The sequence below is a fragment of the Ammospiza caudacuta genome, chromosome 4 (assembly GCF_027887145.1).
Source record: "Ammospiza caudacuta isolate bAmmCau1 chromosome 4, bAmmCau1.pri, whole genome shotgun sequence".
NCBI lineage: Eukaryota > Metazoa > Chordata > Aves > Passeriformes > Passerellidae > Ammospiza > Ammospiza caudacuta.
Genome location: NC_080596.1, coordinates 26,855,909 through 26,876,527, shown reverse-complemented (window position 1 = coordinate 26,876,527; position 20,619 = coordinate 26,855,909). Strand labels below are relative to the sequence as shown.

General features: G+C 40.4%; 1 protein-coding gene across 1 annotated transcript in view; it reads left to right on the top strand.

The window, feature by feature from the left end:
* RNF150 (ring finger protein 150) overlaps positions 1-20,619 on the top strand; it is a 71,263-nt gene that overhangs the window by 29,315 nt on the left and 21,329 nt on the right. Inside the window, exons 2-4 of the mRNA XM_058803621.1 lie at positions 12,553-12,803; positions 18,213-18,284; positions 18,689-18,771. Of these exons, the coding sequence (XP_058659604.1) occupies positions 12,553-12,803; positions 18,213-18,284; positions 18,689-18,771 (406 nt within the window). The remainder of the gene's footprint in view (positions 1-12,552; positions 12,804-18,212; positions 18,285-18,688; positions 18,772-20,619) is intronic.

Below are 20,619 nucleotides of genomic sequence, written 5' to 3'. Positions count from 1 at the left end.
TGATACAGGAATTTCTAAACTGAACATCTGTGCTTGCTGCACTCTGGCAGTATGATGGGTTGGTAACTACTGAAGGAAGCCATTACCAATGTACAACCTGGCAGCATTTCCCTCATTTTCAACCAGTGTTTTAGTTAACTCAGTGATGTGAGAGCTTCAGTTCCTTCCATGGTTACCTTTGTCATGAGAACTCAACACTATGGTGATTGCTAAAAACCTGAAAGCTCAGGTGAACCAATCTTTTCTCAGAGTGTTGCCATTGATCCATTAAATTCACTTCGCATCATTTAGCCCAGATGCTACTTTTGTTTTTTAGAGCTAAATCTGAAATGGTAATTGCCATCCCAGCAAAAGCCACTGATGCCTGTCTCCAATGGGACACTGAACTGCTCTCTTTCCTTGAAGGGTCCTGCTGCCCTTTAGCATTTTGGGCAGCACTTCTGGTCAAACTAGCACCAGCTTGTGTGGGCTGCATGTCCCCATCATCAGCAGGATCCCTGCCTTGGAGTGACTGCAGTTCCTCTGGGGCCAGAGGGAAGTCAGCTTTTGTTTGTCTCTGTGTGCTCTGTTTGCTGCTGTCCAATCTGCCTGACACGTGAGAGCTGATGTGAAAGCTGCAAGCAGTATTTCCTACTAAAATGAAATCTGAAGAAATCAGACTGAAGAGAACCTTTTATTTTTGCATGCTATCTTTTTTTTTTCATGTGTTTCTGGATGGCTCATTCCCTCATGGGGAATGAGAATATCAAGAAGTGACAGATTTCAAAATTCCGAGTCAGTGCAGCCCGCTGTACTAATTGCCTAGTGACCTCCCTTTTGGATCCTTGGCAAAGCCTGTCTTTTTAACAACATGTGCCTCTGCTATGACCTCTGATTATGGATGTTTAAAAAGAATTCCTTGACTTTTCTCTTGCTTCTTGTAAAGAAATAGGTGTTGGTTTTCTTACTGTCCATTGTTCCCTGCGGGCTTTCTCCAGCCACGTTTCAGCTGGGATTAAACTGAGCTGAACAGATTTGTGGTTTGGGGCAGCCTTCAGGGTGTGGAATATAGTACTTTGGTCTCCTGCAGATGTTGTCCAATGGCAGGTGGTGGATTGCTTTGGAAGGCATTCATCCTGGAGTTTTTTTAGCCAAAGTTATCCTAAAGTGGCAGCACTAGTCTGAATGAGGCAGGTAAGATCCATTTATTGTTTTAATGAGCAAGGCCTCTGCAGAGGATGAATATCTCATCCTTTTAGACTGTAGAAAGAGCCTTAGGCATCCCATGTTCAAAGTGTTAGGTTTAATATGTCTGGGTTTTTTTCTTTTCTTTTTTATAACATTTGATTGCCGTATTTTGAGGTGAAGCTCACAACTGATCCACTGCAAAGTCTCAAACATTGTTTCAATGGGGCTTTCTTAATCTCCTTTTTTTTCTTTTCTCTTTCATGTAGATTTCTACCAAACATTTTTAGGAGCCACCATGATGTAGCATGTAAGTGCTACAAACTGGTAACAGAGAGAATCATGTCAAAATAGCATCAGAAGGGACCTTTAAAAGTCATTTAGGCCAGTGTTCTACTCTTCAGTAAAAACAACTGTTCCTACAGAGCACAAAGTTTTGGTTTGTATCTTTATTAACCTGAGTGCTCTTACTCTGCTCTTTCTGTACTGACTAAAATGTTTTCCACAATACTCCAGGATTCTTTATAAGGCCTGCATTTTATTAAGCTAGGTGCATTTTGTTCATTACACCTCTTGGGCAACAAATGGAAGAAAATCTATCTATCTATCTATCTATCTATCTATCTATCATCTATCTATCTATCTATCTATCTATCTATCTATCTATCTATCTATCATCTATCTATCTATCTATCTATCTATCTATCTATCTATCTATCTATCATCTATCTATCATCTATCTATCTATCATCTATCTATCATCTATCTATCTATCTATCTATCGATCTATCTATCTATCTATCTATCTACCGTTAAATAACTGTTATTCCTTTTCCCATATCTTTGCCTGAAAGCCACTTAATTTCTAAATGACAATAATTTGAAAGGAAAGGGATCATATTTTCCATTTCAAGGGAGGTTCACACCTTCCTTGGCAGGCATCAAATCTTTCCAACCATAACAAAGAATGTGGATTTTGTTTTTAATGCAAAGTTACTGCATTATGTACACATTGACAATGATAATGCTACTGTCTGTGTGCTTGGGTGTGTAAATCTCTTGTGTCTTCCCCACTAATTTTTCTGATTCTAGCTTTAAAGCAGTTAAACATCAGTTTCCTGATTCTTGTAGATGTTTTGGGGTTCCTATTCCTGAGGTCAAAGCCTCTAAATCCACTTGCTTGCATTAATGCCAGGTTTGAATAAATCTCTCACTTCCCTTTGTGTTGGTGGTCACACAGTCTCAAAGCAATTCATAGGCAAGGGTTCAGCAAGGTCAGTGTTTATGATATGAAATGAAGGAACTGCAGAAATAAAAGAGGGAAATACCAAAGACTTTAAAGGAATTTAGTCAAAAAGCAACACATTTTATGTGACACTTCAATTATGGAACATTTCCCCGGAAGGTGAGCCTGGAATCTCAAAGATTGGTACATTAAAAGTCAACACACAGAGGACTTCTATACCAAAAACATTCTTAAACCTGGACAGTCACTCCCAGGGGGCAAATCAGAAAGAACAAAAGAAAGGACCTAAAACTGAATGAAATTCTTCTCTTAACCAGAATTTTGGTGGTGATTTTTTAATGCTCTTCCTACAAAGAGACAAAGTATATCTTGAGAATGATTTCAAGTTTGTTAGTGCATTCTTTTAGATATTTTTTCCCTCCTGCAGAGCACAAGCACTTTGGTCTACAAAGCACTGTCTGGTTATTAACAATGCAAGATTCAGTACCAGGCAAATGGCAGGCATATTTCAGACAGCATTTATCCCATCCACGAACTTTGTTTTACATTTCCAGCTGAAGCATAGGTGAAACAGCTGTGACTTGTGTCTTTTCTTAAGTCATTTCCCATGTGGATACTTGAATGGCTGAGAAGCAATAAATGGAAGGATAAAGAAGATTTATTTCCCTGTGTCATTCAAATATGAAGTATATAGCTCTATCAAATTTGATAATGGTGATGTAAAAATAATGGCATCTTGAAAGAAATACAGTCCTTACATCTGAAAGTCACAGCAGAGCTACAACCCTTTTCTTATCATGCCCACATGCTTTTGACAGTGGGAAAATAATATGCTGAGCAGATGAAGAGGGATTTGGTGATCTGATCTGCAGGGGAATGTTATTCAATAATTATAACTTGTTTTAATTAATTATTTGGAAACCGCATCTCTGAAATAAAATTGTGACTTGTTTTAGCTGAAGCATATACCTGGCATTGATTGATTCAGATGCTGGGTAAAGTGGTGTTTCATGAAGTCTGCACTTCTGTTTTGCTGAAAATGACAACCTGTACAATGCTGGACTTACTTCAGGTTTTTAAGAAAACATTTAGCTCTTACACCTGCCAGGATATTTGGGGCCCTATTTCCTTTGCCTAGGATGTCTGTAACTTCCATACAGAATCCGTAAGAATTGCTCATATCCTATGCTGGGAAAATAAGGCCTGTGAGCCAGTCTATTAAAACCTATTGTCTAAAGCGCAGTGCATAAATAAAAATGACAGCTTTTTCAGTGGTGGTGGATGTGTTCCATCCCTTGAGTAACTCTTCCACAGCTGACTTTACACCCAAAGTGACCAGTTCTGCATTAGCCAATGGGGGATTTCACTTTCATTTCATTGTTGGGAGAATCAGCTTTGAGGAGAAAAGGTGTGTGACTTCTAACTGGAAGTACAGACCTTTCCTTCCTGATTTAGGTGAGAAAATAAGATTTATATGGCATTTACTTTTCATATTATATAAATGCCCCTTTGAGATGTTTCTATTACTGTCATAGCAAGGTGTGCATTAAAAGGATTTTTAAAAGAAGCTGTATATCCAAGCTCCACGTGGATTGCAGAACTATAAGGTTCCAGAGCATAGTTGTTTCCCTGTACTGCATTAGAAAGCATTCCAGTGACTTTCTCCTTGTGAAACCAGGAAAGACAAACAGTGTGCCTCTATAGAAATATAAATATTTTTCTCCAAGACATTTAGACTTTCACATGCTGTTGAAGACTGTTTTTATTTCTTTTTTATTTTTTTTCCGTCTGTAAGAGGGCCTGCATATTCCAAACCTTTTCAGGCTGGATGTGTAGTTTTAGCTTAGGGTGGGTGTATCTCGCAGAGCTTTGGTTTGGTGAGCACTGCCAGCTATTTCTGGGCTCACACGGTTCAGTCATCTCATTGAAGCCTGAAAAAATACTTGTGTTTCATTTGGGGAGTTTTTCTTTTTCTTTTCTTTTTTTTTTTTTTATTTTTTTCAGTATTTGTTCTGCTTCTTGTTTTGAATTAGGCTTTCTGCTCTTGAGCTCAAGTTGGACCATATGTGTTTGGTAACATGCAGATCAATGTGCACACACATATATGTAGATATATATCTGTATACACATGATGTGTGTACACATATTACCAATTATCATCTCCTGGTTCTGTTTTCAGTGAAGCTCCTCAAATTCTTCAGGTCTGTTATGGTTTTCAAACTAAGGTCTCTCCAAAAATCCCTCTCCACAGCCACAAGCATTTCCATTATTCTGTTTCTCTCAGTTCCCCTTTGCTTCTGCTCATTGTTTTCTGTTTATAAATCCCAGGATTGTACTTTTCTATGCCACTAGGTTACCTCTGAACTCTGCCTCTGATATGGCAGATTTTATTTTGATTGACTGTTCTGCCAGACTTTCCAGTTTTCAGTCTCCCTGATTTTTGTCTGATTCATACTGATTTTACTTTTTTATTTCAGTGTATGGAATAGGTTCCTGGTTTTAATGAGCTTTTTGACCATAATGCCTGAAAATTAAGGCCAAAGATTGAGCAGCTCTGCCCCATCCTCAAAATGGAATGTTTCCCTAACAGGGTTCCTAAGCAAACAAGATTTCTTCAACAAAATTCTATTTTTTGCATACATGCCTTCTTCTCTTTTTTTCCTGTTTTAATGGCTTGAAAATTTCCTGGTTCTCTGCTCTCCAGGGGAAAATGTTGTTTATGTAGCATATGCCACTAATATTTTCTTAATGTTATGGGTAAGTGGGCAGGATTGGTCAGTACATGAAAAAAACACACTATTCTGTGTCTTAAGTTTAGATTAGAAGCTTCATGATAATGCATGTAGTAAGAATAATTAATCTCTATAATAATGGCAGCATTTTTTTTCTGTGTAGAGAATATATATTTACACCCTTCTAAGAGCACCAGGCATGTTAACTGGTTCGTGTTTGCATTTTACTCTACCCTGACTACATAAGATGCCGTTTAAGGCATATTTTCTTTTGGCACAATTCCACTGGAAATAACAAAGCAGCTTCTGCTTTAGACAGTGGGTGTGTTTTGCCAGAACTCTGAAAAGGTTGCATTTTACTTATACATTATCTAATTTAATAATTTACTAATACAAATTATTAGTAGTAATTTACTAATACAAACCATCCCTGTAGCATATTTTGGTCTGAGTTGGAGCACAGCTGAGCTGTAAAGCCTGCATGAAGGAGCATTTCTGGCCCCTGATACATAAAGCTCCCATTTGTATCCCAGTGCAGATTCCAATACAGAAAACCAGTGGTATATGCCATTAGCAGTGTATATATGGTTTAGAAAAGGAGGAAAAATTCTGGGGAGGTCTCCAGTGCAAAGGCTTAGCAATTATAATGAAGTACCAACCTGGTTAAGGTAACAGAGTCTGACAATTTGTGCCTTAGGTGGGATCTAAGAAAGCCTCTTGAAGAACAGGCTGTTTTCTGTAATTAAATATGATTATGTATCACTGCACTGGTTCATTAGCACTGGTTAGTTCAGCAGACTGATACTGCAGGAAAGAGGCCCAGCAAAAATGCAGCTATCATGCTGGATTTGATTCTGTGAGCTTTGTAGCTGTTTACTTCTTTTTCCTTTGCTGCAGTTGCTGCATAACATTTAGAGAAAGTCAATATATCCTGAGCTCTTACAGCCTTGGCAGGATCAGCACTGATTGCAAAAACATGAGCAGAAATTTCTTTGTCCCTAAACAGCAATAAAGTGTCTGAAGCTGCTTTCCACAGGAAAGATCACAGTCAGAAGCATCTTGTCTCTCCTTGATTTAGCATCAAAAAGATGTTAACCAAGAGCAGCTCTGCTGGAGGTTGTTGTTGTCCAATTCAGGACAGAATAACAAACTTTTATATTCCTACTTAAATATTGTAGTCAATCATTTACATCAGTACATTTTTTTCCCCTATGTGTTACTTAATTATCTTAATAGATACTTGTGCTTCTGCAATGACAAGTGTTTCATAGCAATAAGATTATCTAAGGAAAAAAAATAGTTTGTGTAAAAGAATTTTGTTTTGCAATGCTGTAGGGAAAAGGTGTCACTGCTCTCTCCATGGCTGCTGCATTTGCCTTTTAAAGGAAACCTGATTTATAGTTAAATGTTTGGGAAGATGGGTAAAGGACCAAGGTGAGTGCTAGCAGTGCCAAGGAGAAGTGGGAAATTTGTGAGAGGGTAAGCTGAAGGAAATTTCTCCGTGCTTTGTAACATACAAGGAAAACAAGTTGGAAGTGTTGGTGGGAGGAGATGAAACACCTGGATCCTGTGTTTTAGCCCCTCATGTTCTCATGTGAGCCCCTTCCTCTTTTATTCAGAACTGCCCTTTTGGCTTAGGAGTCTTGGGTGAGGAATCTCACTGAATAACTTTGGCCAAGCAGGTCTGTAGCTGCCCACATCTGTTATGAAACCTCATCAGAAATTGGTGTCCTTTGCAGTCCTCTGGCACTGAGACAGTTTATGTAAGAGATTATAGATGACAGTCTGTAGCCATTCACCTGTGACACACGGTGTGTTGACTGTGTATTACTGCCACTTGCTGTATATTGCTCTTCTCCTGCCAATGTTTTTCCTATAGTATCATTTATTAATACTTCAATTTGAGGCCAATGCCTTGAATGCCCAGTAGGGAAAGGTTCCTGCAGGGAACAGTCCTGTGGGCAAAAACCCACTTTGATTTCTTACCAGCAATGTAATGTTTCCCTGTTTGCCTACATAAGTGTCTAAGACATTGTTTAAACAATATTATGCTTCTTCTTCTCCAAATTGAGTGAAGCTCAGAGAATCAGATTTTTTAAAATATTGCTTTGATTTTCAAATGTTCACAAAAACATAATGTAAGGCTAAGTTGTTGGTTTTTTCTAAGAAAAACGGGTATCTATCAGCTGTTATTCTGATCAATTTATAATTGCACCATGCAGAATATCAGAACTGAACTTGAGCTCTCAGTGGATGGTCACAAAGACTTGGAACCCTTGTTGCAATTATGAAGATAGTAGTTCAAGGGCACATTTTGCAGCTGAGGTTCAAGGCCAGCTTGGATGGGGCCCTGAGCAACCTGATCTAATGAATGGCATCCCTAGCCATGGCAGGGAGGTTGGGTGCTAAACTTTTCTGTGATTCTGTGATATTAGGGCAATTCATATGGGCATTCTCATTAACCTATACACCATTTCTCATGAAACTCCATTGGAAAGATACCAAACACAAATATAAAGCAATACTCTTCAAAGAGAGCAAGATCTGCAGCAGAAGGTAGTATCTTCTGATGGCCAAACAGGCTGTTCTTGGCTGTAGCTTAGACAATCACCACAGCACCATCACCATGGAGTCCTCTTCGTTCTCTTCAGTGGTAATTGTCCAGCTGAGTTGCTGTTCTGGAGAGGAAAAAAATAGTATTTTTTTAACAAATGTCTGTTCTTTGCTCCAAATTTGCTTTAAAATATTGCCCCTTATCCAGACCATAGCATAAAATCCATTCCCAGGGAAGTGGGCAGCAGCACAAGCTGTGGCAGGAGAGCTCAGTGAGTCCTTATGCAGAGGGAGCCCTGCTGAGCCCCCAGAAAACACCACCACCAGCAGCACTGAACTCCCTGACACTGCTGAAATGGATTCCTAAAAACAAAATCATTTCTTCAAGGGGTAAGGAAGAGTTTCTCAGGCTCTTGCACCTTCCTCTAAAGCTTCTATTCCTGGGCTTGGAGTCAGATTGAGCACTGGGCAATGTCAGGGCAATTTCTGAATTCAAAATAGTGTTTGGATTTTCACTTACAAAATCTTTACTTCTTGATTTTGATCTACAATATAAGACAAATCTTTATTTATATCTTGATAGGATATCTTGGAGAGAAGACTCTATATGCTTCCCCAATTGAAATTCTATTCAAATAGTTCAATTAACTTCTCTGACTGACTTCTAGCTGTTGCCAAGCATGAAGAATTAAACTGCCTCTTGTAAAATGTGTCAGAAAGACCACAATTTAGAGTCTCCATCAAAAACCAACAAAGCATTAAAAGAGCAGCTGGGCCTGACTGCTAATGAGAGGAGAGGACTGTGTTCAGTGTCACCTCTGAGAGCTCCCAGAGCAAAATAAGGAATGTCACAGGTTTGTGAGCACAGCCTGCAGCTAAGGTGTGCATTTATGTACATCTCCTGGGTGTAAAACTTGTTCATTTCTGCTAAAAAGCCACTGTTCCTGCACTGAAGTCTTTCATTTCCTCTGTCACTAGTGAACAGATGGTTGCCCTTGAAGTTTGCAGGTTTTGCATGAGGCCATACCTGCTGAAATGTATTTCCATGGAGAGGGTGGTTTGGAGAGGGTCGTATGGATCTTTTCCCAAAGCATGCATTTTCTCCACCCAGAAATATTTGATTAGGCAGGTATGCTTCAGCAAGGTAAAATTACTTAAATCACCCCCAATGCCTGTAATTTCTGCCTTACTTGTTTCGTTAGAACACTGATATGTTAAATGTTTCCTAGCCCAAAAAAGAAGAATAAAATCCATTCACTGCAGCCTAAATGCCTTTGATTTATGGATCTCTGATTCATCCTGACAGCTGCTTAAAAATTCATGTCAAATTCTGCATTAATGTTGGCCAGAAAAAGAAATGTGTTAGGGAACAAGAGTGCCACAAAATGCAGTTCCCACTGTGGGTGTGTTTAATGAAAGGCAGGGGTAGCATTTAACTTGCCAGGGAAGCATCAGTACATGTTACGAGATCCTGTCTCTTTTTTAAATCTGTTGAGGAAATGTGTACTGGGGCATAAAAATGCACCTCTAACACATAATGATGTCTCATTATGTTATTTCCTTTCTTTAATTTGCATACTTTTTACATATGTTGCAGCTTATGTGAAACTGAGATAATACAAATATTTTGTTTAAAAAGGGATAAAAGAAAAATAAATTATAAGTTACTTTATTTTCCTTTTATTTTCTTCCTAATGTGAACATATTTGAGATTTAAAACATAGCTTAATAGCATGATTGATAAATATCATTCTCTATAATGTCTTGGAGAAATTATCATAAAATCAGTAAAACGTAAAAAAAAATATGATTGTTATTTGTCACTGCTCTGGTTATTTTTTCCAACAATGCTTCATTACAAGTGGTAATATTTTCCAAGAAAATAACCAGATAGTCTGAAATTTTAAATATATTAAGGGTTTGAATAAATAAAAGCATCTGTTTTCCTCTTGGAATAACAGTGTCTTCTACATTGCATTTCAAAAAAGTTTTATTTATTATACATCCATGGCAATTTGCTTAGTGTCCTGTGCCCAGAAATATACTAAAGCTATATTAAACTATAATATAATTGAACATGATTAAACTACATTGTTAAAGTTTTTTAAGACGTGCAAGATTCAAGATGATTAAATTGTTAGGATAGTACCTGTGTTTTCTGCTGGGTTTGTCTCTGTCTCCATTTTCATGGAGATGTCCATGCAGTGTCCTGGGTTGCACTGACCATGATGTTAAAGGTCAGTGCTGGATAAGTCACTTGGACAGAGTGGTGGTTTTTGAGAGCAGTTGATTAAATTCAGTAATATTGGCTGTGGAATTTTTCACTGTGGGGTTTTTTTTGGCTATGCATGAGATTGGTGTTTCAGTTTTCCTGTAGAATGATTTTTTTTTTTTTTTTTAAGGTGGGGAAAAGAACAAAGGAAGTCATTTGGACAGCTAAGCCCTGCTCCAGACAATTTTTCTTTTTGACTGCAGGAAAATTACTGGCGTGGCACCAGTGCCCTTCTCAGCCACTTTGAGACTTGGCAAATTTTCCCTAGGCCATTAGGGTAATGTTTGCATTAGCCTTTTGTACTAAATAAGTGTCAGAAGAGTTGCAAGGCTAGATTTGTCTTGACTGCTGATGGTAGACTCTTGCTAGGAAAAAATCAAGGGGAATAGCTGAAAAACAGCAATGCTTTATAGTATCAGCAGGAAGGTTAAGTTTCCAGTCATGAATATCTGAAACTCCTGACTCAGCCAAACGTTTGATCCTCTCTATCCACTGAGTGACCTGTTCATAATCAGGGAAGTGTTATGATGGAAAGCCTCTTGAGAGAAAGAGGGTGGTGTTTGCACTTGTGCTCTGCGCCTTGAGAGACCAGGGCTCAGTTCCCAGCCTCATGGCACATTTCTCTGTCTGCCACGGCTATTTCAGTGCCTCCAGCTGATGCAGGCACCCAGCAGAATTTTATAAAATTTCCACCACAATTAGGGTTTTCTGCTGAGCACCATCCCCATCCAAAGGCCTGCCAAACACTTTGTGGCCTTCAGCATCCAAATCCATTTGAAAACCTGGGCTATACCTCCCAGGATTTCTTAGTGGAGAAACGTCTGAGCTGGACTTTGAGGAGCAGGATGCAGTGCTGAACTGGTGAGGCTCACATTGGGTAGCAGTTTGGAGGGAGAGGGATGCTGCTGAAAATACAAGTCACCCTCCCACACCTCCATTTGTGGCCGAGGGATCCCTTCCATCTCCATGAGTGCCCCATGGCTGCAGTGCTTTCTCCTCCTGCCACAGTAAAAGGACAGATAGCCATGGGATTAACAGCATCAGCCAGTCTCCTGGGATTTCATGTCAAATTCTGAGGCCCCACCCCAGCACAGCTCTTTGAGTTCAGACACTCCCAGTTTTACCTCTCTAAATGCCAGTTTGTGACCATTTCATTTGCTGCTGCTCCTAGCACATTTTTACATTACAATACACCGTCTGCCCTTAGCTGCTTAGAGCAATTGCTATTGCAAAACATAGTTTAGGTGTAAAAATTGTCTACGTGCTTGTTTCATGAAGTGAAAGAACAGAATATCCCTAATAATAAACTGTAAAGCAGTGATGATTTATTTGTGAAGCCATTAAAGGCATTAAAGGCATTTAACAACCTGGTGATTCCCAGATAATTTCAGACCACATATATTTCATGTACAAAGGGGATTTAAAATTAAAAGGAAAATACTTTCAGCAATGTCTGATGCAGATAACATCAAAAAGTGCTGGACAGAGAGGAAAACGGGTGTAAAGTTGAAGATAGCTGGATCAGTGGAGGGCCCAGTTCACAGGGTCACGGCAGAATGCCTGGCAGCACTGTAGGAAGTCCCTGCTTCATCCCATTAGTGGGATTTTGCTGCCTCACCAGTGCTGACCGTGCGTTTTTGTGGAATTGATCAGTGATCTTGACTGTAAATGTTATCAGTTGGAGAGCCCAGCTCCCAGCAAGGAGTCACAAATTGCTGCATGGCTTTGGGCTGTGGGCGCCACTGGGAGCATGTGGAGCTGTTCTCTGGGTGCCAGCCTGGTGCAAGAGCAGTGATGCTTTGGTGAGTTCTGGTTGTGAAACCATGTGGGAATCTGTGATTGAAAGTGTTTCTGATCCGAATGCAGAGTTTGGAGGAGCTTCTCTGACAGACTCATGGCCCTGCAAAACAGACTGTCATAAATGTGTATGGGGTGTTGGGTGCAGTGCACCTCTCTTTTTGCAGTGTTTGCAGCAATGTCATCCAGATAAGCCTCAGTAAAATAGACATGGAGCCATTAGAGAGGGTCCAAAGGAGGCCACGAGGATGGTGAAGGGCCTGGAGGGGAAGTTGTGTGAGGAGGGGCTGAGGTCACTTGGTCTGTTCAGCCCAGAGAGGAGGAGACTGAGGGGAGACCTCAGTGCGGTTATAACTTCATCAGGAGGGGAAGCAGCAGGGCAGGCACTGATCTCTTCTCTCAAGTGAGCAGTTATGGGACCTGAAGAAATGGCATGAAGCTGTGTCCGGGGAGGTTTAGGTTGGATGCTGAGAAAAGATTTTTCACCCAAAGGATAGCTGGGCCCTGGAACAGCCTCCGGAGAGAAGTGGTCACAGCACCAAGCCTCACAGAGTTCAAGAAGCATTTGGACAAAGTTCTCAGGCACAGGGTGGAATTCTTGGGATGTCCTGTGCAGGGCCAGGAGTTGGACTTCAGTGATCTTTGTGAGTCCCTTCCAACTCAGGATAATCTGTAATCCTATGATTGCCTTTTGGTTCCTTCCAACTCAGGATAATCTGTGATTCTAAGATTGCCTTTTGGTGATCATTTGATTTACCTAAGGTTCCTTCTCTCTCTCTGTCTGCTAGGCCTAGAAGACGTGGTAGCAATAATGATTCCCGAGCCCAAAGGCAAGGAGATAGTGAGCCTGCTGGAGAGGAACATCACGGTGATGATGTACATCACCATCGGGACGCGCAACCTGCAGAAGTACGTCAGCCGCACCTCGGTGGTGTTCGTCTCCATCTCCTTCATCGTGCTGATGATCATCTCCCTGGCATGGCTGGTCTTCTACTACATCCAGAGGTTCCGCTACGCCAACGCCAGAGACAGAAATCAGGTCAGCAGGGCTGGAGAGACTGCTTGTGTTTCCAAAACATCACCACGGGGTTTGTTGTAGGAGTAAAAGTTAAAGAAATTGTCTGTGTGTAGTAAAAACAGGCAAAGCCCAATAAAGGTGAAAAGAATAGGAGCATTAAAATGACTGGGAAAATCCAAAACTTAAGCCAGTATAGATGGGACTCAAGGAAAAACAGAAATTAATAGTGTATGTATATTATGGGTTTTTTTCCTTATGCAAAACACAAAAAAATAGACAGAAAGGTGATGTTTATTTGTGAAAATATTGTTGTGGTACATATAGCCAAATGTCATAGCAATGTGTACAACTAAAGACCCTTGAGATCAAAGTGCATTGTGAGGTATGTGTGTGTCAAGCAGTGTTCTTGATGAGTGAAGAAAGGGGGAAAAAAAACCTATTCTCACTTTAATGCTTCCTTAGAAGGATCTTGGGCTAGAAAGAGAAGTGTTGCTCTTCATTTGACAATGATCACTGAACAGGACTGTAGTGATAGCCACTAATGTTATTAAACCACTGTTATTGGTTTTGGCATCTTGTCCAAAGCCCTTGAAAGAGATAAAAAGCCTATAGAGCTGAAGAGACGTCAGTGGCAGTGGTTTTGTAAAGCACTGCCCATCTTTATGGTAGTTCAGCAGTGAATAATAATAGCAACAATAATAATAAATGTAATATTTTCTTGGCCAGATGCAGCTATCTCAGCAGAACTGGGAAGCTGAGACTTGTACATTTCAAGCTAATGGTACAGTAGAAAATGTTATCAACGCATGAAATTTGAAGAGATAACCATTTTACTGTACTGTAAAAAGTGCACTGTAATTCGGAGAGCTTTCTGAACCCTCAATAAATTACTGTCAGGGCCAGGAGGGTTACCTAGCTTATTCTGCAGAAAAGGTAAAACTCAGAGTATGAACTATCATTTGGTAGAGGAAAGCCCTGCTACACACTCTGTAACAAATACTTGACATGTAGGAATCCCTCGCCTTCCCCCACTGAAATTCAGGCATCCTCTGAGATGGAGAGCAGCTGCTCTGTATTTACAGACAGAAAGAATGTATTTTCCATTTAAATGTACAGTCTGGAATTTTGGATAGCAAGAACGAGACTATCCCAGCTGGAATTGGAACATCATTGGCAGCAGATTCGCTGTGACTGCAGCGTCTGGGGTAATTTTTAGATGCTTTGTCTGCAGAAGCACATGCGTGCCTAATTTGTGTGTGTGAGTAAGTGTGCTTTCAGTCAAGTAATTATACAGGCAGCTTAGCAGTGTAAATAGACATACATAAACATGAAACTCAGCAAAATAGGAAGCTCATTCAGGTAATATGTTGTAGTTTGAAACAGATGTCTTTATATGTTCAAACATATTTCCTTTTCAGTATTTTCTTTACAAAGTTTGAATGAGACCTACATGTGCACAAGCAGTTGTCCTATGGAGGGGTTTCTGTTCTTTAGAAGAATTAGAAAGGATGCCTCCTAAGTAATTACATATTATTAATTATTAATATTATTATTTTGAAGGGATAAACTGGGCAATTATAAGGGGCAACCTAAAAAGTCTTCATGCAGTTTTCTTCATACAGTTTTGTCTGACATCTAGTCTCTTTGTTAGCTCTTTTCATATGAAAACAGTAGCAATATGCAAACAAAACTCTGTTATTTGTGTTAATGGGTTGCTGTGGCTTTTTAGTCTTGTTTCTTTTAGTCCAGGCTACAGAATATAATGATGTAGATAGTTCAGAAGAGCTCAGCTTGCTCTTGCCCTTCCCATGAGTTTCCTCTTTGTTTTCCATCAGGTTCTGGGTTTTCTTTTTCTTTGACACATTCTGTTGTAGTTCAAGGATGGGATCACAAATTTCTGATCAAAATCATGCTGTCCTTTTGTCAGGCCTCATAAACACTTTTGTGTAGTCCCTCTTTATCTGGTGACTCTCCAAGTTCACTTCCTTTCTTTCACTAGGTGTAAGTTTCTGAGCAAGCAGTAAATCCAAAACAAAGTGATTTGGTTACTATCAAGAAAGCAGTGAGTCCAGCTGTTGAGAGAGGAAGCCAGAGAGACTGAAAAATCTCCTGGAATCATTTGCTGTGACTCCACAGTGAGATGAAACTTGGACATAGTCCATCTACATCCTCAGCCACCACTCTTACTCATCATGTGTGCAAAATCTAAGTTCACATGCCAGGAGGAAGACACAGCTTACTCCAATTAGGTGCCTGATTTTGATGAGTGGAGAATCAGGATTTCAGAGATTCTTGCTGAATGCCAGGGTCTATTCATCCCCACTTGGCTGAGGATCAGTGCAGTAGAGCGCAGAATTGTCTTCCACCATGGGCTTGTGCACCTACAGCCAGGGTGTCAGCTACAAACGTGGTGAGATATCTATTTTTATTTTAATTTTCTATTTTAATACATTTAATTTTTGAGAGTACCTCTGGCACAGACAACTGTACATTACATATGGAAGTAGAAGATAGGTAGTAATATTCACATTGATTGAACCTTTTTTCCCATCTAACGAGATGTCCAGGAGGTTGGTGGTTGCCTTGTTGATGAATCCTTTCGACATGAAGAGAATAAATTTGTGTAAGAAAATCTGTTTCCTCAGCAGCTTGCTCCTGGAGGGCTCCTGAAGATGAGAGAGTTGAGAGATTTTGTAAAAGGCTGCGGAAATTGTTTAAATCAAGAAATATCACATTGTAGAGCTAATTGGAAGCAGAATTAGAATTACATGACAAGTTAAGTTCCAGAGACAATTCAGCATTGCCATCTCCTCAAGACCACTGCATCTGACATGCTTAACTCCTTCCAGTCCAGCACTGAATGTTGCAGCATTGCTAATGAGATTATGAGATTTATGACTGTAAATCTCTAAGCCTCACTTTAAACCCTTAAACTGCTGTAATGCCTCTTATCTTTTGGGAAAAATAATTGGTTATTGATAGCATACCTTGCATTCAAATGGGAGAATCCTTTGAAGTTACGACTTTAGACCAAGAAATTCCTGTTCTTCCAGAAACTAAATTATTCTTATTTATGTGTAAGTTATGAACTTATCTATATTTACGATAGATAAGAGAAAGAAAACATGAAAGCAATCAAATCAAAGATGTAGAGGGGTTTTTAATCTTGTCCTTTCCCCTTCAAGAATGTGCAAAAAAGAACTGAGACATTTCATTCATTAAAGTAATAGTAATGATAAAAAGGGATCACAAGCACTTTCTGAAGCATGACATAATGGCTCTTGTCTGGCTGCATGTTATCAGTCTGTCTTTGATTCACATTAAAGAACCAAATAGCTGACAAGAAATGTTTCCAACTCTCATTGATTCTTTTATTTAAGGGAGACTCTGAGAAAGATGGACCACAGAAAGAGATGTTGTCTAACTACAAGATACTCCTTCATGTGCAATAATTAAGTTGCTGGAAAGCTCATATGTAAATCTCCTTTATAGCCAAGATTGTCTTCACCTCTTTAGCCAGATCTGAAATTGCAGTCTGCTGTCAATGTTGTGTGTGTTTTGTCAGCCTTTCCAATCCAACAAACTTACTGTCTAAATTTAATCTAGTGATTTTAATTGAATGTGAAGACCAAAGTGGCAGTTTAGTGGTCACATCTGTGTGGTGATTAGGTCTCAGCTTATGAATTACCTCAAACTTTCTTCTGTTTTTGGCCGCGTGCTCTCAGCCCCTCCAGCTGGAAACCCTTGCTGCTGACAGGCCCCTCTGAACTCTGCAGTTTCCCAGCTCAGAAAGTTGAATGTCTTCTGGATCACCAAAGGCCCTAAGTGTCTCTCCTCTCTAGCATCACATGGCTGGAAATGTGTTTGGGGAAAGGAGGCGAAGGGAAGGGTTCAGGTCATTTATTGGTGGCAAATTGGAATGTGCTGTGTCATGAACTGTTTTAAAGAAAACATTGGAGTGGGCATTGCTGCATGAAACCATGTGAGAGAGGCATGGAAAAACGAGGAATGCCCAGAGCAGGGTCGCAGGATGGTCTGGGGGCAGAAGCACGTGGCAGCTGTGCTTCCAGCTGCAGAAAGGGTGGCCAGAGAGGAGTCGGGATCAGCCTCTTCCTGGAAGTGCACAGGCTAATGGTCACAAATTACCAGAAAGGGAAATTCCATTAGTGTGTTTAGACAAGAAAAGAGGCCGAGATTGGTCAAGCACTGGAACAAATTATCCACAGAGGTTGTGAAATCTCCTTTCTTGGAGATAGTCAAAACTTGACTAACGCAGCTCTGACTTTGAAGTTGATCCAGCCTTGAGCAGGGGGTGGGAATGCATGACCTCCCAAAGGCTTTTCCAGCCTGTGAGGCTGTCTCCAGACTGCCTTGTGGCTGGATTAGCACAAGTGAGCAGCCAGGTCCTTTAGCACTGACACAGGACAAGCTCCATGGCTGGCCAGTGACTGTGTGAGCTGCCCTGTGATGCTCCCAGCCTCTTGCAAGGAGCACACATGTCCATTTGCTGTGTCTGAGCACAGGGTGCTTTGTGTCAGGCTTTAATCCATGTGGCTGTGACCCTGTGATGCTCTCAGCCTCTTGCAAGGAGCATACATGTCCTTTTGCAGAGTCTGAGCACAGGGTGGTTTGTGTCAGGCTGTAATTACATGCTTTAACCCTGGTGGCTGTGACCCTGCGATGCTCCCAGCCTCTTGCAAGGAGCACACACGTCCTTTTGCAGTGTCTGAGCACAGGGTGCTTTGTGTCAGGCTTTAACCCTGGTGGCTGTGACCCTGCCAGCACAGTAACAGTGTTTAGGAAATGTGGGGGAACAGTCAGAAACATCACGTGGTAATCACTTTATGGTCCACTGGAGGAAATGATAGAAAGGCAAAGAATGAGTAAATGGTTATGTATGGACAGGATGTTACTGCTGGGCTATATAGTGCTGTACCTGTAAGAAACTGCAGATGCTTCCACCTCATTTTTATGAAATAGGCAACTCTGTATTGCGGGAAAAAAGACAGGAGAGATTATTCAGAGTTTTTGTAGTTAAAAAATTTAACAGCTCACTTTCAGAAGTTGTATCCTGCTGAAGATCATGAACTAGTTATGGAACATGTAAGAATAAAGTTCAGCCTTCACTCTGCTAACTGACCAGTATTTTTTTTTACATTTAACAAGTGTCATTAAAAAAAGAGAGGGAAGAAGTAGGATAACCAAATAATGGACTTGTTACCTGCATTGGTACGCACTGCTGCAGCGTCGAACACCTATTGTTCACCCTATTGTTGAACACCTATTGCCCTTTTTATGAATTATTATGTTTATATCTATACACTCTCCTGTTGTTCCATGTAGTTAAAATTTTTAAGAAGCCTAGGGAGGAAAAGGTTTGATTTGTGCATGATGAGATGCTCTTTGCTTAGAGCCACTTTTGTGTTGCAGCGGCGCCTTGGAGATGCTGCGAAGAAAGCAATCAGCAAGCTGCAAGTCAGGACTATCAGGAAAGGTGACAAGGTAATTTTTCAAAATGCTTGTTACTAAATTAAACTCTGTGCTGGGGATTCCTGCAGACCTCTGGAACAACGAGGCAGAACAGAAATGCCAATTGCTTGTTTAGCTGCTGTGTCCTTCAGCGCTGGTAAGCAAGTTATGGGTGAAGCTGAGTGTGGAGAGGGGGTGATTCGGTTAAAGATGCAAAAAATTCTGAAAGTTAAAACATACCAACTAAATCTGCATGCTTCCCAGTGCAAGTTTCCAGCTGGAAACGTGTCAGAAAATCTGACTTGCTGCTTTTGAAATGCATTACTGGATTTGCAATGTGCTTCAGTGACTGTTTTACTTTGTCACATAGTCTCGTGTATGAAGAGATTAGCTAACAAACTAAGAAATAAATATGATGAATATTCTCTTTTCCATAGGAAACTGAGCCAGACTTTGATAACTGTGCTGTTTGTATCGAAGGCTACAAGCCCAATGATGTTGTCAGGATATTGCCTTGCAGGTAAATTGAATGTGCTTTTAGTTCTAATGATCTCTACTTCAAGACAGTCTCTGCTCTCAGTTTCACAGTGGTGAGATTACCTGAGAACTCAGGGAGGGAAAGGTGAATTTATTATTTTGGCCTGTTTTGAATCTCTTGGTAAAGATATCTGAAATGCCTCTTTATTTAACGTGAAGTGAAACTAGTGATTGGTGGTGAGACCCTGAGGGTTTCGTGTGGTAGTCAGAAATTTTGTCTGACCTGAGCCTATAATAAAGTCTTTAGTAGGATTTTTAAACTGAAGTTTTGATTTATCTGTTTTCCTCACTGTTTTTTTTTAAATTAGAATGAATGCCTTAGGAGAATTTGCCTCTGACTTGTCATGTTCACTGGCTTGAGAAACCGAAATACTTGTTTATTTTCCTGCTGTAGTAGATATTTGAATGTTACAAGCTGTCCATTTCTGTTAGTTCATGTGATTCATTAAATCTGTTTACTGCCATCACTAAATGGCTAACACAAAGCAACAGATTAATCACAAATTTGACCTACTGTAGATTCCCCGCAATGACAAATTGCATGTGAACTCTTTTTTTTTTTCTATAAGCAGACACAAACACATCACTTCATGAAGCAGAAATATGGAAAAATGAGAAACTACCAGAAAATGTGGACCTTGGTTTGGCATCAAGCCTGTTAGTACAGAAGGAGAATAAAGCTTGGAAATTTTGCATGATAGAGACAGGCAATGTTTTGAGGTAGATCTACAACAGCTTAAATATATGTCCAAGCTTTAGCTTTCACTGTGTCCTACCTCATAATTCAATGAGCACTTGTCACCCAGGGCGTTGTGTCAGGCAGAGGGAATAGGAAACACAGAGTTAACAGGTGGTGTTTAGTTCTGGCTGGCTTGAAAGGTCACCCAGAAAGTGACTCATGCTAAAAGGGCAGCAGCAGCAGAACTGCCTTGTAAAATACCCATAGTTTGAGCCTTAGCAGGCTGGAGTTACACAAACCCAAAGGTGTTTCTCAAGCAGCTCTTTCACCAACCCTGGCTTTCCTGCTGCGCAAACTGCATGGGCAGTCAGTGTTTTACATACCTGCACGGGTTTGAACTTCTGAAACATGAAATGGTACTCATGACTCTTTCTGCTCTTTTCAATCTCATCTCCTCATCCAAAACAAAGAGTCGATTCATTTCTGTTTCTTTGAAGTGAGTAGGAGAGTGTTATATCTTGATAAAGACCTACAGACTCTGTAGTTTTCCTGCTCCAGTATCCTCAGTTGAGCCATGTGCATTTTCTAGCATGGGAACCTCATTAAACCTCCAGTATAGCAGTGGATGAGCTCTGAAGTAAAAAACAATACATGTTTACTAGTCTTGTTTTCCTAGCTGTCCTCTCTTTGCTGCTGGCTCTGGATAGCTGTTCTTGTGTACCCCACTCTGGAGAGCTCGGAGGAGAATTTCCAGTGAACTTGTGCTTCTTCCCCTCTGTCTTCGTCAGGTAGCTCCCACAGCTGACTGAATAATAAACTTCACTCTACAGAGTGTATTAAACAAACAAGGAATGACACTTGATAGCAGTAAAAAGTGCTGACTTGCAGCTGGTTTTAAGTTTAATGGTAGCAAACATCCCTGAAGTTGTCTTTAAGGGCACTGACACCAGATCAAACGTAGCCAAGTTCACTGTTCCTGGAGTGGCATCTCTTGTCACAGCCTTACTTCATTCTGCTTGTCTTCCATCTCCAGTTTCAGAACACCACTGCCTTTTCTGCTCCAGCTTTGGAGAAGGTGCTGGTCCTGCTGCTCCCAGTGTGTGCCTGTTACTAAACTTTTACTAACTAAACTTCTGTAGGGAGGTGAGACAT